This window comes from Giraffa tippelskirchi, chromosome 8 (assembly GCF_054371585.1).
Source record: "Giraffa tippelskirchi isolate mGirTip1 chromosome 8, T2T-mGirTip1v1.2.pri, whole genome shotgun sequence".
NCBI classification, from domain to species: domain Eukaryota; kingdom Metazoa; phylum Chordata; class Mammalia; order Artiodactyla; family Giraffidae; genus Giraffa; species Giraffa tippelskirchi.
In genome coordinates, this window is record NC_137282.1 from 18,339,133 (window position 1) to 18,356,346 (window position 17,214).

The following is a 17,214-nucleotide window of genomic DNA, read 5'->3' on the forward strand; positions in this document are numbered from 1 at the left end:
TCCACCTGCCAATGTAGGAGACATGAGTTCCATCCCTGATCTGGGAAGATTTCACATGCTGCAAAACAACTAAGCCCGTGCTCCACAACTACGGGGCCTGTGCTCTACAGCCCAGGAGCTGCAACTACTGAGCCCACGCGCCCTAGAGCCTGTGCTCCAACAAGAGAGGTCACTGCAATGAGAAGCCCGTGTACCTCAACCAGAGAAAAGCCCTCGAAGCAACAAAGATCCAGCACAGCCAAAAATTAATAAAAATTTTAAAAATGAATCAAATGACTGTATTTGTTCTCTTAAATAGACAACATTATTTAGAAAAATAAACAAAGAAGTCTGATCATTCCGGTTCTTTCTGGACAAGCTCTTGGAGTCACTTCCCAGCAGTGGTAGCAACTCAGGTAAGCCTCCTGCCTAGCCCCCCCTATGATAAGTAGCTGACATTTGTTTCTAATGGGCTAGGGAAAAGTATTCCTGAAATTGAAGAAAGCAAACTACTAGAGAAACTGATTTTTCTCCTTTAATTCGACAACAACAGGAATCAACTAAATTACCACTGGCACTAGTTTTTAGTAGAAATCTTTTTCAAATCTTTCACCTGAGGGTTTAATTCAATCCTGATTTAAATGTACACAGCTAGAAATTTAATGTAATGGATAAAAAACATTAGATTAGGTTCCTTAAAGGCAAAGAATTCATCTCACGGCTATGTTAGCCCACTTCCAACCATGCCTTCCTTCCAAGAACATGGCTTTGTCATGGTTTGTACTTGGGCTTTTTTCCAGAACACCACAGAGAGAAAGGAGGTAATCACTTCTCACAATATAGTTCCAAACATAGCTTACCTTTTGATTCGATAACATTATTATCTCCTATTTTCATGGCTTGGCAATCTGTAAGGCAGAGTTAAGTACACATCATGAACATTCGTATTTTTCTTTCTGATCCACTCTCCTTGTCCTGCAGTGGGGCGGACAGAGGCCTGGGAGGGCCCCGCAGGCCGGGCTGACCAGAACTCCCTGCCCAGGGCAGTTGGCAAGTAAAGTTTAACTCTTTAAACAGAAATATCTCGAAGTATAAATAAACGACTTCTATATTTTTAAAGAAATGAGCACCTTATACCTCAATTTTATGAGTATTTTCATAATTGTTTTAAGAAACACATTTTCATAATTGTTTTAAGAAAATTAAAACTGTCTAACACCCAATCACATAAAGGTAGCACTGTTAACAGCTTGACATATCTTTATGTAAAGATATATAACTCCCTTTATATAACTGGAAATGAAACCTTTTGTAGCTTGCTTTGTTCAGTTCACCTACCTTTGCAAGCCTTATTCCATACCATCAGAATCTTAAAAAATATAATTTTAAGTGACTCCTTAATGGTTCTAATGGTCTATCTTATAACTGAAGCTTAATTCATTTAAATATTTTGCTATTGTTAAACCTTTAGATTTTTTCCTTGAAGTATTACAAGCTTCTCTTATAAAATAATGTTTTACTCACACTATGAAAAGATTTTACTCACATTATGAAAAGATTTTACTCTTTTTAGAGCATGAAATCAGCAAAAGCACTGGTAACACTCAGGAGAAAAACATCTAAGAGTGAAATATTTCCAGCCATGCACCATTTCCTTGTATCAGACAACAACACACTGTCAACCTAAAGCTACACAGGAATCACAAATGGACAGAGCTGTGGTTCTTAAATCAGGATTGAAGCCAAGATGACTCTGCTTCATGTCCATTGCCACTCAGCCACTGTACCCGATGACAAGATGCAGCAACACAAGCAAGAAGGTTCCTAAAGGTGAGTGTGTGTATGTGCACGCACGCACACCTGAAAACAGCATGCTTCCTTTACTCTTTGAAGTTATTCAATGAAACAGACGGAATAATTTTTTTTGATATACTGTAAGTAAGTCTTTTCAAGAGATGGATGGCCTAGTCCTAAAAATATAATTCATACATATACATAATATATGTCACGTATATAATTATCTATTATATATAAAGTGTACGTGTATACATATATACATATATATATAAAGTATTTGATAGATAAATTATGACAATTTCTGCAGAGGAGATCGGGTACTGAAAGACAGTTGGGAATGATTTCTCTTAAATTATTGCAAAGGATACAACAGCCAACTTCAAACACATTATTGGTGCCAATGATCATAGGTTTGGGTTCTGGATCTTCTGCATCAGGAGTGATATTATCAGGATGACTATAAAAAGAAGAGAGAAATTATCAAAAAGTCAATAATGCAATAAGCAATTCTCCTGTTACAGAAATTGGGTTCATTCTCTCAATTGTACCTCTATCAAGCTTAACATATGTAATAACGTTAAGTAATTTCTTAATCCAAGTGAATTATTTATCCTCTGTGCTGGAGAAGACTTGATTCTGAATTGAAAAAGAACTACTGAAATATAAAGAAATCACAGATGTGTATAGAAGGTCAGTCTTCCTTTATTTTTTAAACTCAAAGCCCAGGGGACCTTTCCCAGGACAAGGTAGAAAAGAAGCTGGCTGGGACTTTCAGCTTATTAAATTGGAATCAAAATCATGCCTGAACTTGAAAATTTTCCATTCCTAATAACCATTCAAGATTGTGAAATGTAAACAGATATTCATGTAAAATAATCATTTTATGCTGTTACGTGGTTAGCTGAAACATTTGTAACAAAAAAATGTTTGCAGTCTAAGAGGAGGAAGCCATTTAAAAATGGTGCTTTATCTCTGACAGCTGAGTTACTGCAGAATATAGCTGTTGTTAATTGACTTACACTAAAGGTGCCAAAATATATTTTAAAAAGAAACTGCTTAATATAGTAAGAAACTCCCAAAGCCTAAGTAAGCATTAAGACAAATCAATCTCTTTATCACAGTTAAATATTTTCCCAAGGTCTTTACTACAAATTCCATACACTGTTGCTATAAATTAGGTACAAGCTTGAATTTCCTGCCAAAATTTTATCTAGCTTTACAGATGCTTGTAAAAATTTCATAGGTATTACAGTCTAGTTCACTAAGATCATACATGTTCTAATAGCTTACAATATTTTTTAATCTTTAAGGTTGAAAAATTGCCTCTAGGACCTCCAGTTTTTCAAATATAATTCTGAGTGTTATCCCCACAAGGCAAACGAAAATATACACCAGACTGAAGTTCACGTGTCCTGGTACGAGTAATAACATGGCAGTCAGAATCAAGACATCCAACCAAAAGACAATTCGAGGCTGGGAGCACAACACAGGGATACTGGGGGTGTCCTCAGGAAACGTCTCCTTAAGGAACAGAAAAGGCTGTCACACGTAAAGGGAAGATGGCCAGACCCCGAGTCGGAGATTCTAGTCATCCACCTATGAGCTGCTTCTCCTTGGACAAGTCTCTCTGCCCTTCTGGTCTGTAGCGTCCTCACTTACTAACTACTTGTGTGGAAAAAGATCCTTAGTGTCTTCCTGGTTCTCAGACAGTGGGCTTTCCAGATGTCAGCTGTAAAAGGTACCTAGAGATGGCTGACACTAATGGAGACTCTCTGCGGCAGCTCGTTCAGAGCATCTGTAAGGGTCCTACTCACGCGTTTATGATGAGCGCCTGTTCCTCTATTAGGTTACCTTCCCCGATCACTATTGGACCGGCTTCTGCGATGATTCGTGCTTTCGGGTGGATCACTGTCCTGGGTCCTGTTAAAAGGATGGAAAAGAAATTACTTGTAGAGGCCGAGCTTCCAAGGAGGCTGTTGGGAGGAACGTTTCCTAAAGCAGGTACCTGGTACCCCACTGGGCACGTTACAAAGGCTATCACTGTAGTTTGGGCCAAATCTCCAGCCCGGGAGAGTGGAGAGAGCACAGGGCTCTGGAGCCGGCCAGCCCCGGCTCACCTTCTGCTGTGAAGTCTGTTATTTCAGTGGTGAAATGGGATGGTGATAATGCCAGTCCTGCAGCGTTATTGTAAGAATTAGATGAAACACTGTTTGTAGGCAATGATATTTTGGCACAGAGTTGGCAATAAAAATTAATTCCTTCCCTTCTCTTCCCTCATAAAGGTAAGGCTCTCGTTGCTTACAACAGTGGTACTTGCTTATGCTGGTGAACCACATAACACTTTCTCATGCTGGTGTATTACAGGATTAGCCCTTTTATTAAGGGAACATGATGACATATGGGTGGAATGAGACTTAGAAAACATGGAGACTAACCTGACCTTTGTTACTCTATCACCATCCTTATTATAAGCCTACTTAGCGGAAGAAGGCAGAGCCCTTGATGTCTGGTCAAGGATATGATTTTAACCAGTTGAAAAGGATAAAGGGAGGCAGAGGAAGGGGCCAAGCATGGTTACTGGACTCTGGCAGTGGGAGAGCTGAGGCAGTGACTCCAGCCTCACGTTGAGGGGCAGGTAGGGACCTCATCGCATCCCTTCACCACCGGGGTGGAGGAGGCCCTGCGTGGCCTAAACAAAGCCGTGGGTTCTGGACTGTACCATTCCCTTCGTCTGCTCGATTTACCCAAAGGCCTAGCATTTGGGTGATAATGAAGCCACTGATGAGAAAACATAGCCTCACTGCAGGCACTCCCTCCCAACCTGCCCCACCAACGCAGATCAAGGCCATCCTTATCTGTAAACAAGGGGACAGGAAGTTTTTGCTTTGTACAGGATGCAGCTGACTCTGACAGCAGGACAGGGTGGGCAGAAGTGCTGACAGGAGGTAGGGAGGGAGTCAGGAAGACGACGCTGTCCGTGAAATTCAGTCCTCAACTGTTTCAATAAACTGTACTAATCAATTGTTAATTTATTCAACAATCACTATCTGCTAGTGATAGGCAAGACGCAGGGCTGTATGTTATAGGGAAACAAAAAGGAATGGGTGCTATTTTTGTCCTCTGGAGCTTTGTTTGTCTTGAAAATCAGGAAGACTTAACACGCTCACTCAAAAATGTATTAAAATAAATAAGGAGGTGTTCCTGGTGCCCAGAGAATTGGAAAGAATCTCAGGACAGGCAATTTTTTCCCCTAACATTGAAGAGCTGGGGACTGATACAGAGGGTGGGGCCCAACATGGGGTGCGGGGTCAGGGGACGCACAGAGGGTGGCTTTGTTATTTGTGTCACCTCTGGCTCCCTAAATCCTCAGTTGCTAAAGTAAAACTTTCCCGGCAAATTCTCCTCCTTAGGATAGGAGACTTCAGACTAGAAGACGGGGTCATTCAGATCCCTGGGAAGCTTCTCAAGGTGACCATGACTGTGACCACGGGTGCCTTTTTCCTTTGGTAAAAAAATACACACACACACACACACACACACATAATTATAAACACACACACACATACACATAATTATAAACCTACACACACACACAGACAAACCTACACACACATACACACATAATTATAAACGTACACACACATAATTATAAACACACACATACACACATAATTATAAACATACACACACACATAATTATAAACACACACATACACATAATTATAAACCTACACACACACAAATTATAAACATACACACACACACATAATTATAAACACACACATAATTATAAACATACACAGACACACACACACAATTATAAACCTACACACACACACATAATTATAAATATACACACACACATAATTATAAATATACATACACACATAATTATAAACCTACACACACACACATAAACCTACACACACATACACACATAATTATAAACCTACACACACACACCTAAACCTACACACACATACACACATGATTATAAACCTACACACACACACATAATTATAAACATACACACACACATAATTATAAACACACACACACATACACATAATTATAAACCTACACACACACAAATTATAAACATACACACAATTATAAACATACACACACATAATTATAAACACACACACACATAATTATAAACACAGACACATACACATAATTATAAACCTACACACACACACATAATTATATACACACACACATAATTATAAATACACACACACAATTATAAACATACACACACACATAATTATAAATACACACACATAATTATAAACATACACACACATACACATTATTATAAACACACACACATACACATAATTATAAATACACACAGACATACACATAATTATAAATATACACACACACACCTAATTATAAACATACACACACATAATTATAAACATACACATACACATAATTATAAACATACACATACACACACATAATTATAAACATACACACAATTATAAATATACACATACACATAATTATAAATATACATACACATAATTATAAAAGGAATACCTGCTCATCCCCCAAAACTCAATCAAAGTCAAAAGTAAAAGATCCTCTCTCCTCCTGCTGATCTCATTCCCTGGAAGTAACTATTCTTAAACGTTTGGAGTATTACTCCAGACTTAAGTACTAGTGTATATTTAAAATCTGTAAATATGACTGTATATAAAATATATTTCCCTAGAAAGTTAGAAGTTAAGTTCAATTTGAAGGAGAAAAAATATGAATTTTACATACTAAACTATGAATTTCAAAAACTAAGGAATGGTACTTGTTCTGCAATTTGCTTTTTCACCTAAAAAGTTATGGTGATTTTTTTCCACACAAGTACATTTTTTTAAATTGTTGAAATTATTTCACATATTAAGATACCGTGATTTATTTAACCAATCCCTTAATAATAGGCATTTAGAAGAATTACCACTTCTGGGGAGAGGTGCTGAAACAAACACTGGATTCCTTAGAAATGAGAAATGTCTTATAGGTCCTTCCAGCTGTGTGAAGCAATTTAAAGCTGTGGTTTGCACAATACCAGATTTATATTTGATGTCAAGATATTCTACGATAAAGGGACACGATCTTTCTATTTTTGGTTCTTTACAGTTAAAGCTCCAGCCAGCAACCACATCCCTTGTCTAGAAAGCCCAGGCCTTTATCACTTAAAGGCTGTGTGCTTAGCCTCTCAAATGCCTCAGTTTTCTCATCTATAAAAAGATGACGTCTGTGATAGCCTATCTCACCAGGTTGAAGTGTGGATTATATTTGGACAGGAGATCATGGGGTCTGGCCCACAGTTCTTCAAAATGGGAGGTTCATCACTATCTGACACTAAGAGCTAAGAACTTTATCACAGTAAACAAAACAACTCTTTCTGGTCTGAGAAACATATGAAAAGGGACTGCTTTATTCCCCTGACACCCAGGTAACAGGGTGAGGCCTCCTTTCAAACAGGGAAGAAATTCTTCACCTTACTGTAAGACAGTGAAAAAGATTAATAAAAATTTCCCATACTGGCATTAAAAAGCTCACAGGAAGAAGAGGTTGTCCTGGCTGTGACAGAAAGCAGATCCTTTAGCACAGCTAGATTAGTACCCAGGGGCACAAGATATTCTGCTGGTCCTCAGGCTGCAGCTTTTGACAACGAGCAGTCTTGCAAAAAGCTACGTGAGAAAAGGCTGATAAGACAGAGGTTACACTGGGACCTATGCTTCTTTAAAAGTTCCTCTAAAGTACAGGTTTGAAAACAACTGATATTTTCATTTTTTCCCTTTTAAAAATAATGTTGGAGCTCTATTAGCCAGGTATTTTATTATTATTATTTCTTATCATTATTAACAAGAGTGTTAGTAAATAACTGGAAAACTGGTTCTAAGTCTCAGGGCCTTCCCTGAGATAGAAAGCATGACAGGAGACCAGTGAGCAGTTTCCACGAGACCTGTTTGAGACAACACCTCCACCCGGTGGTCACACTGCCAAACTACAAGTCCTGGAGTTCTGAAATGGCATGAAAGGTGAAACTGGTGTTCAGTCCCTAAGGTGTGTCCAACTCTTAGTGACCTCTTAGCGACTCTGCAGGATGCCACGCTCCTCTGTCCTTCGCTATCTTCTGGAGTTTGCTCAAACTCATATCCATTGAGTCGGTGATGCCATCTAACCATCTCATCCTCTGCCACTCCCTTCTTCTGCCTTCAATCTTTCCCAGCATCACCATCTTTTCCAATGAGTCAGCTTTTCTCATCAGGTGGCTAAAGTATCACAGCTTCAGCCTCAGCCTCAGTCCTCCAATAAATATTCAGGGTTGATTTCCTCTAGGATTGACAGGTTTGATCTCCTTGCTGTCCAAGGAACTCTCAAGAGTCTTCTCTAGCACCACAGTTCAAAAGCATCAAATCTTCAGCACTCAGCCTTATGGTCCAACTCACATCTGTACATGACTACTGGAAAAACCACAGCTTTGACTATATGGACCTTTGTCAGCAAAGTGATGGCTCTGATTCTTAATACATTGTCTAGGTTTATCATAGCTTTTCTTCCAAGGAGCAAGTGTCTTTTAATTTCATGGCTGCAGTCACTGTAGGCACTGATTTTGGAGCCCAAAGAAATAAAATCTGTCACTGCTTCCACTTTCTCCCCTTCTATTTGCCATGAAGTGATGGTACCAGATGCTGTGATCTTAGTTTTTTTAATGTTAAGTTTCAGGCCAGCTTTTTCACTCTCAGCAACAGGTTCTCTCCTCTTCACTTTCTGCTAATAGAGTGGTATCAACTGCATATCTGAGGTTGCTGATATTTCTCCCAGCAATCCTGATTCCAGCTTGTGCTTCATCCAGCCCAGCATTTTGCATGATATACTCTGCCTAGAAATTAAATAAGCAGGGTGACAATATACAGCCTTGACATACTCCTTTCCCAATTTGGAACCATTCCATTATTCCACGTCCGGTTCTAATTATTGCTTCTTGACCCACATACAGGTTTCTCAGGACACAGGCAAGGTGATCTGGTCTCTTGTCTCTTAAGAATTTTCCAGTTTGTTGTGATCCACATGGTCAAAGGCTTTAATGTAGTCAATGAAGCAGAAGTAGATATTTTTCTGGAACTCCCTTGCTTTCTCCATGAGCCAATGAATGTTGGCAATGTGATCTACTCTGAATTGTGAAGTAACAGCAAGGTCATAGGTGACAAACTAAATAGCTCCCCTTAACCTCTTGAAGGACTTTTTGGGGCAGAGACTAGAGAGGTTAGTTTTTAAACATGAACTGCAGTATACGTGACTGCTAAGACTTAAGTTTGGTGAACTTCTTAAAGGAAACATCTGACCAGGTGCTTTGTCTCTGCACAGCTCTGGAGGCTGGCACCAGAAAGCCTGATAGCCCAGCACTAGTGCAAGACGCGAGCAGCAATCGCACGCTCAAGTGTGAGCACAGTCTGCTCCATACTTTTCTGCATGCAAGTGGCACTTTCACCTAGGATGGGTCTGAATGCAAACCAAGTGGAAGGGTCTTGGGGTTAAAATGCTTTAAAAATAAAAACCTGTCACCACGGAAAGTTTTTGTTAAAAGGCTGTCGTGAACTTTCTCGGAGCTCTTTTCTGGCAGGGTAGTTTGTGTATTTTCTTACCAAATGTGCTGAAACCCTATTTGGCTTATCTCCTTGTTTGGATAAATGTGTCTAGAGTTGGAGCTGACTTACTGGCTGATGAATTATTTTTCTAAATGGTTGGCTGGGCTTGACGCAACCTAGCCAGAAAGACATTCCTTGCATCATATTTCCATTCCCTTCAGTTAGTAAAGGGTATTTTTCATGTCTATCTTTGCCACAGAAAGCAATCTTTGTGGACATTTTCATATGTCAATAAATAGTTCCAAAAGCCACAAGGTCTCTTGAAAATGAAAACAATTCCTTTGACCTATAAGACGAAGTACTTTTAACAACTGTTTTATATTCGATGAATTTCTCAAGTCAAAGCCACTGTTTTGTCTTATTGGAAAAGATTTCCATATAATGTTGTACATGTGAAACTTATGTAATATTATAAACCAATGTTACCTCAATTTAAAAAAATTTCCACAATAAAAGGGAAGCTTTTGATCTGTATTAAAAACTCTAATGGAAAGAACAACAAAGTGGGACAAAGTGCTTCCATCACAAAGCTCTGTCACCGCAGGGGTTCTGCCTTCACACCATGAGTCCCCAAGTGTTGTCCTAACCCCAGGAGTCTGCCTTCACGCTCTAACAGGACTGCGTGACTGTGCACAGACGTACCTTTCTAAAATGCGTTTCAGCTTTTAAAACAAAATTTTCAGAGAATAATGCAAAAGCCATGAGTCAAGGCAGTCTAATTAAAAGCAGGGCTTGAAAAAAAAAAAAAAGCAGGCTTGATAGTAAATAAGATGAAACCTTATTTACCCAAATTATAATTTACGAGAGAACTGTTATTTCTCCCAAGGTCTGTTTCCTAGCAGACTCTAATGAAAGGGGTCAGGTTCCAGCAGCGCCGCAGACATAGGGTTTCTGGTTAAGGACTACACTTCAAAGCTTCAGACTAGTTTCTCTGATAAACCCAATACTTGATTTTCTAGGAAAACAGAAAATTCAAAGTTCTACTAACTGAAGCATAGCAAGGTAAAATTGATGAGGGGATGGAAAGTTATGTAAAACATCGTGAAATCTCCGTATCTATACTGTAACAGGGGAAGACTTACACTAGTTATTCTGATAAATTACGCAAAACCAAAACCAGCCATCAGTTGAAAAACAATAGCCCATCAACAAAGGAATGGATAAGGATGTGATACATATATACAATGGAGTATTACTCAGCCATCATAACGAATGAAATAATGCCATTTGCAGCAACATGGGTGGACCTAGAGATTACCATCCTATGCGAAGTAAGTCAGAGAGAGAGAAAGACAATTATCATATAATATGATACGTGGAATCTAAAAAGATGAACTTATTTACAAAACAGAAATGGAGTCACAGATATAGAAAACAAACTTATGGTCACCAGGGAGGAAGGGAGGGAGGGAGGGATAAATTGGGAGATTAGGACTGATATATACACACAACTATATATAAAATAGATAACTAGTAAGGACCTACTGTACAGCACAGGAAACTCTACTCAATACTCTGTAATGACCTATATGGGAAAAGACTCTAAAAAGGGTGGGTATATGTACATGTATAACTGATTGACTTTGCTGTAGAGCAGAAACTGACAACATACATTATAAATCAACTATACGTCAATAAAATTTTTTAATAAATAAAAAATAAAAGTTTCCCTAAGAAAACTCCACACCCCTTCCCAAAAAAAGGAAAAAGAAAACATGGTAGGGAGAGTGAGTTTTAATCAGGTAACTTCTCTCTACTCTCTGCTTTATATCTGCTTTATATCTACCAAGAGCTTTTTTTAATCTGAGATATTACATTAGAAAAAGGAATTAACAGTACAAAAAGATTAGAGATTATTTTACACCAAATATAAAAGTGATAGAAATGACTAAGTATCAGTTCTGGAAAATTTCCATATTTATATATAAAATTAAGAATAAGAAACAGGCACAATGAAAATGAGATAAGAAATATGGAACATGGAACACTGGGTAACTGTATCACTGTGAATCTTTTCCTTAGTTTTGAAAATTGAGATGTTTCTGTAAAGTGAGCAAATTTTCTGGTTTTAAAAACCTGGGTCAAAAATAAACCCAACAAAATATTAACTTGGATCCATTCAATGATGAAATTAAAATCACTAGTTTCAAAAAAAAATTATTATCATTTCTTATGCTACAATCCATCACTGAAAATCTGTGTGGAATAATCATTTTATATTTTAACCACCAGAGTGGTGCATGATAAGCCAGTGATCAGCTTACATGGAAAGTAGATTTAAATACCACATTTCTTTACATAATTTCAATGTTCAAGGAAGGCAGGAGGATAAGAGGTATAAAGAGAGGGAAGAGCACCAAGATATGAAAGACAGAGGGAGAACAGTAAAGTGAGTGTTGATTCCTGAAATCCCCAGGCCCCAGTCCTACGCAGCGGTCCAGCTCTCCTTTTCACAGGATAAAGCCTTTACTACTCTTCTAGGGAAGCTTCTGCAAGGACAGGACCTGTTACTTCAAATCTGAAACACACACACAAACATTTATGTATACCTGTGTGTACACTTATGCCTGTAGAGATATCCATACCATCTATGTATCTACTACATAGTAGATACTGAACACATTGTTTAAAGTAGGGAAGAAGTAGAAATGAGAGGGAAATATCATTATTTTAGTCTTACTTTCCTTCTAATTATAGAATACCTTATGAATTAATATTAGGTGTTATTCCTCGAATCATGATGAAAACCATAAAAATACTAGAATAAAAATGCAGAGGAACAGAAACATGTGGCTAATTTCTCCTCATAAAAAGTTTGCAAGTGGTTTAAAAGTTAACAAAGTTAATACAGGACTGAAAAGAAACAGAGGCACCTTCTAAACTTTGAAATTCTGTCAATTTAAAATAATTAATTAGATCCAACCTGGGCAAATCCCTAATGATGCTCCATAATACTGGCACAATTGTAACTAGTTTTATAAGACATGATCCTGAAGTGGCTGGAGGCTTAGACTTATTAAAATTATAGAAAATGTTTTTTTCTTTTGCAGATACTGTTAGTGTAAGGAAACAAGGCACATTTTCTCTCTGAAAGTGTACTTAGTTTCCTGGAAGCTCTACTCTGATAACACCCAGCGGCTAGTAAATATGCGCTCACGTTAATAAAGCTGCCAGGGCACCATGTCCAGTGAAAACGTATGGAAAAGGTCTAGTGGCTAAAACGTGCACTTGGGGGAACTCAAAATCGTGTTCACATAAGCAAATTGTTGTTTAGTCGCTAAGTTGTGTCCAACTCTTTTGTGACCCTATGGACTGCAGCCCACCAGGCTCCTCTGTTCATGAATTTCCCAGGCAAGAATACTGGAGTGGGTTGCCATTTTCTTCTCCAGGAGATCTTCCCCACCCAGGAACTGAATCCACATCTCCTTCATTGCAGGCAGATTCTTTACCACTGAGCCACCAGGGAAGCCCACGTTGCCACATGTTAAATTGTTCATTTCGTTTAAACGCTGGACTTAACCTCTAAAGCAAGGCTATACTGATTTTACAGTGCAGCTAGCCAACGTTTATTGAGTGCTTACTACATGTCAAGTATTAGGCAATGACTTTCATAAATATTCTCTTATTTAATCCTTCAAAAAGCTTTGAGGAAGGCACTCTTATTTTGCATGTGACAAAAGCTGCTGCCGCCGAATATCCATTCTTCCCTTTTTCTATGTAAGAGAACCCAATACGGGGGTAGCAATGTGTCTGGTTCAGACTACATCTCCCAGCATTCTTTGTAGCTAGACGTGTCCTTGAGACCAAGCCCAAGGCAAGGGGCTGTGTGGAACCTTCAGGAAGACTATTTGAGGGGAGCTGACTCCACTGGGAGGTGCACCCTTTTGTCTCCACTCCTCTCCTTTCTTACCCAAGGCACTCTTGCTGCTCCAGCCGTTACGTCCTGGCCCGTGAGGCTGGAGCTCCCCGACAACCAACTGACAGGACATGAACTGCCTACCCCTAGGCTTCTCATGTACGAGAGTAAACCTCTGTGTTTACTAGCACTACAAGCTGCTGACCCTAATTCTGATAAACACAATTACACAGAAGGGGAAAAGGAGAGACTAAGCGATATGCCTGAGGTAATCCAGCAGATAAAGAGCAAGGACGCTAACTCCAAGTCTGTCAGACTCTGTGGTTTACACTCTTAGTAGAATGTAAGCTCTGTGAAGGCAGTACCTTTGTCTGCTGGGTCCCGAGTGCAAGCATAGGTGTGAGCACAGGGCCTGGCACATAGCAGGTACACAGTAGATGTCTCTCAAATGAATTGCTTTATTATACTGCCGTGTTAGTTTATCAGATGGGAGTTTAAATATAGACTCCATCACACTAAATTATTTGAGAAATATTAAACACTTAGAGAAATACATTGCTTTGTCAATAAAATTAGGACCTCAGTCAAACACAGAAAATAATACCTAATGAACTGTAAAGCATTGAAATAAACTAAATCACACCAATTCTTGCAAGAGAACACTACCAGGCAATTTTCTTACCTATAGTTACATCCCCTCTGATTTCACTCTCTACACACACAACCGCTCCAGGTGCAATCTTCACACTGCAGGAAGAAAAAAGGAACATGCAGAATGGGTAAGGCTTAAAGACACTGTTATAGGAGCTATCCTGACACTGCAATGACAGAAAGGTTAAAACAGATTGATGGAAAAATGAAAAATAAACTGTAAGATTTAATATATTATAAACTTCTCAGGTGATATACCACTATGCATCACGCTAAAATCATTTATCATGTGTTCTTAAAATGCTTGAGAGGAAAAGAGGCATTGGACTCTTTTAACACCAACATTGTTTCTAAATAGCAAAAAGCTCAAAACAACCTAAGTATTCATTAGTAGGGACCTGGTTAATACACTATACTATATCATGAACTAATATACAGCATAAAAAAGAATGAATAATCCTGTGTGTAAAGAGTTGGGATGATCTCCAAGCTACATTGTTAAGTCAAAAAAATCAAAGCCAGGGACTAGAATCAGAGGCTCTAGTGTACAAGGACAGAGGGGAACATTAGGGTAATTGCTGTGCATTGCTCTTAGAGAGCAAAGACAGAGGACTTCAAAGGGAAGATTTCTAGGAAAAAAGAAAAAAATTGAAAGATTATGTGATGAGCACTTGGAAAAAAAAATTAGGAGGCATTTGACATATCTGTTGGAAGATTTGAAAAACATCAGTACATAGAAAAGTAAGAAAATGAAAGATGGAAGTTATTTGGTTACATTTTAGATGAACTCAGTTTGAGGTACCCATGGAGAAAGACCCAGTATAGCTAGATCTGGGGCTATGAGAGAGCACTAGACCAGAAATATAGCTGAGAGTCAGCAGAGTACAAACTCTTTAACATGTTTCTCCATCATTCATATTCCAGAATCCACCCAAATATTCCCTAATATAAATGCAGAGTAACACCAGAAATAAATACTTAAAAAAAATCACCACTTCCATACTGATGTAGAAAACTTAATAAAGACATGCACTGATTTTTCTTCTATAAATGTAAGTGAACAAATCTTCCTATCACAAAGTATTTTTAAAACTCTAAGTAAAAAGAATATCCAACAGAACTTCCCTAGTGGTCTAGTGGTTAAGAATCTGGCTGCCAATGCAGGGACATGGGTTCGATTCCTGGTCCAGGAAGATTCCACACTGTCGTTCAGTCATTAAGTTGTGTCCAATTCTTTGACTCCATGGACTGCAGCACACCAGGCTTCCCTGTCCTTCACTATCTCCTATAGTTTGCTCACATATCCACTGAAAACCGAGCCTAGAGCCCATGCCTGGCAACAAGAGAAGCCGCTGCAATGAGAAGCCCACACAGTGCAACTAGAGAAAGTCCTCACACAGCAATGAAGACCCAGAATAGCCAAAAGTAAATAAGTTTAAAAAAAAAGAATACTGATAAAATCAAAAACTTATAAGCCTTAAGTCTATCTTTAAGAAATGTCCAGAGGAGACACAGCTACGTCTGTCTCCATCATTCTGACAGACATTGACTCTCTACAAGGCACAAGTTAATACAATTTAAAAATGATCCATCTGGGTTACTACATGTCACTTGTCTGCTGAAATCACAGAAAATATATAACCTTTCTATTGAATAGGAGAAGGAAAAACTTTAGTGACATGGAGTAGAAAACAGAAAATGCTCCAAACCTCTCATTTTCTAGATGAGGAAATTGAAGCCCAGGACCTTGAAATTTCTTGAAGCAAAGTTCATTCCTGGGACATCACTGTTGTAATAATATCGAAACACAAGTCCATGTAACTCACAAAGCGGCCAAACAATACTAAAACGTCAAAGGTTGGAGCAGAGGAAGGTTTACTGCAGGGCCAGGCAAGGAGATGGGTGGCTTATGCCTTAAAACCCCCAAACTCCCTGAAAGCCTTCAGCCAAGCCCTTTTCAAGGAACTGGGGTGGGGGCATGGTTAGCTGTCGCAAACATCCTGGTGTCAGAGCCTTTGTTCTTGAGGTCAGCTCATGGTCAGGTAATGATGTTCCTGTAAATCTCTACCAAACAAATGCTATTCTCTGTTCTGACAAGAAAGGGCCAGGTCCCAAGGCACAACTGTCACCTTCCGAAGTCCAGGTCCTGGCTAAGAGGAGGCAGATATCCATCAGGGCCCATCCCCAGACGCTGTCTAGCCGTCATCGCTGAGGGAGACAGGTGCCCAGGACCCCAATGACCCTCAGGCTCCTCAAGCCACCCTTAGGGCAGGGACTAGGTCCTGCAGACTGCATCCTATGCAGATGCCGCAGCCATTATGCCACACACACAGGGATGGAGGAGAGGTTCACAGCCTCTCAAGGCCTGAGCTTGGCCAGTGGGCAGCCTTGGCCAGGGCTCTGGAGCCCTGCAGGAAACAGCCCCCAACTATCCCCAGGATCTGCCTCTTACCTGACTCTCTGCCTAAGGCCTAAAGACCACCCCTCTGCTGACTGAGGGGACCACTGTCTCGCACTGACAGCTGGCGGCTTGTGGGAGGGGCCCACTGCAGCATCAATGGATGGCTGAGCAGGACCGCTAAGGGCTGCTCACTGACAGTTGATTGCTTATGGCAGCAGCCCAGTAACTGTTACATGGCTTCCCAGGTAAACCCAGGTGGTTTGCTGGTAAAGAATCTGCCTGTCAATGCAGGAAATGAAAAAGAAGCAGGTTCAATCCCTGGGTTGGGAAGATCACCCACCCCTCCCCAAAATAAATGTCTGGCAACCCACTCCAGTATTCTTGCCTGAAAAATTTCATAGACAGAGGAGCCTGGCGGGCTACAGTCCATGGGGTCACAAAGAGTTGGGCAACTGAGCAACTGTTACCTGGTAAAGGGGCAGGGCTTGAAGGTGTATAGCAATAGTCCATGCTAAGGTTTGTGCTCAGCCACACTCTAAAACACTAACATCAATCATCTCTCTTCTGTTACCTGGAAGTTTCCTGGAAACATCCTGTCATTTTGGACAGTTTTCCCGTGTCAGCTGAATGATTTTGCCCTTGAAATGTATCACCATATATAAACACTTTTTCTCTGATCCTTTTCCCTTCAGGTGGGTTTGTGTGTTTAAAAAAGCAATCTTATTAAGTCATGGACGAATAAATTAACCTCTATAAAACATCTCATTTTACACATGATTTCTGATCCTAGTTTTCCATTCCCTCAGCCTCCCTCTTGCTATGAATTTTTTTTTTTAATGAAAAAAAGGATTATCTAATATTTAACT

The 17,214-nt window shown here is 39.5% G+C and overlaps 1 protein-coding gene across 50 annotated transcripts in view; it reads right to left on the reverse strand.

The window, feature by feature from the left end:
• The window catches only part of DCTN6 (dynactin subunit 6), a 42,570-nt gene that overhangs the window by 24,164 nt on the left and 1,192 nt on the right, over positions 1–17,214 (reverse strand). For all 50 annotated transcript variants that reach the window (XR_014063180.1, XR_014063178.1, XR_014063176.1 and 47 more), the window contains exons 2-5: positions 13,979–14,043; positions 3,591–3,696; positions 2,145–2,233; positions 840–887 (exon numbers count right to left, since the gene is read on the reverse strand). Coding sequence is in view for 1 of the 50 variants with exons in the window: in XM_081523551.1 (XP_081379677.1) it covers positions 840–887; positions 2,145–2,233; positions 3,591–3,696; positions 13,979–14,043 (308 nt within the window). In the remaining 49 variants the exon portion in view is untranslated. The remainder of the gene's footprint in view (positions 1–839; positions 888–2,144; positions 2,234–3,590; positions 3,697–13,978; positions 14,044–17,214) is intronic.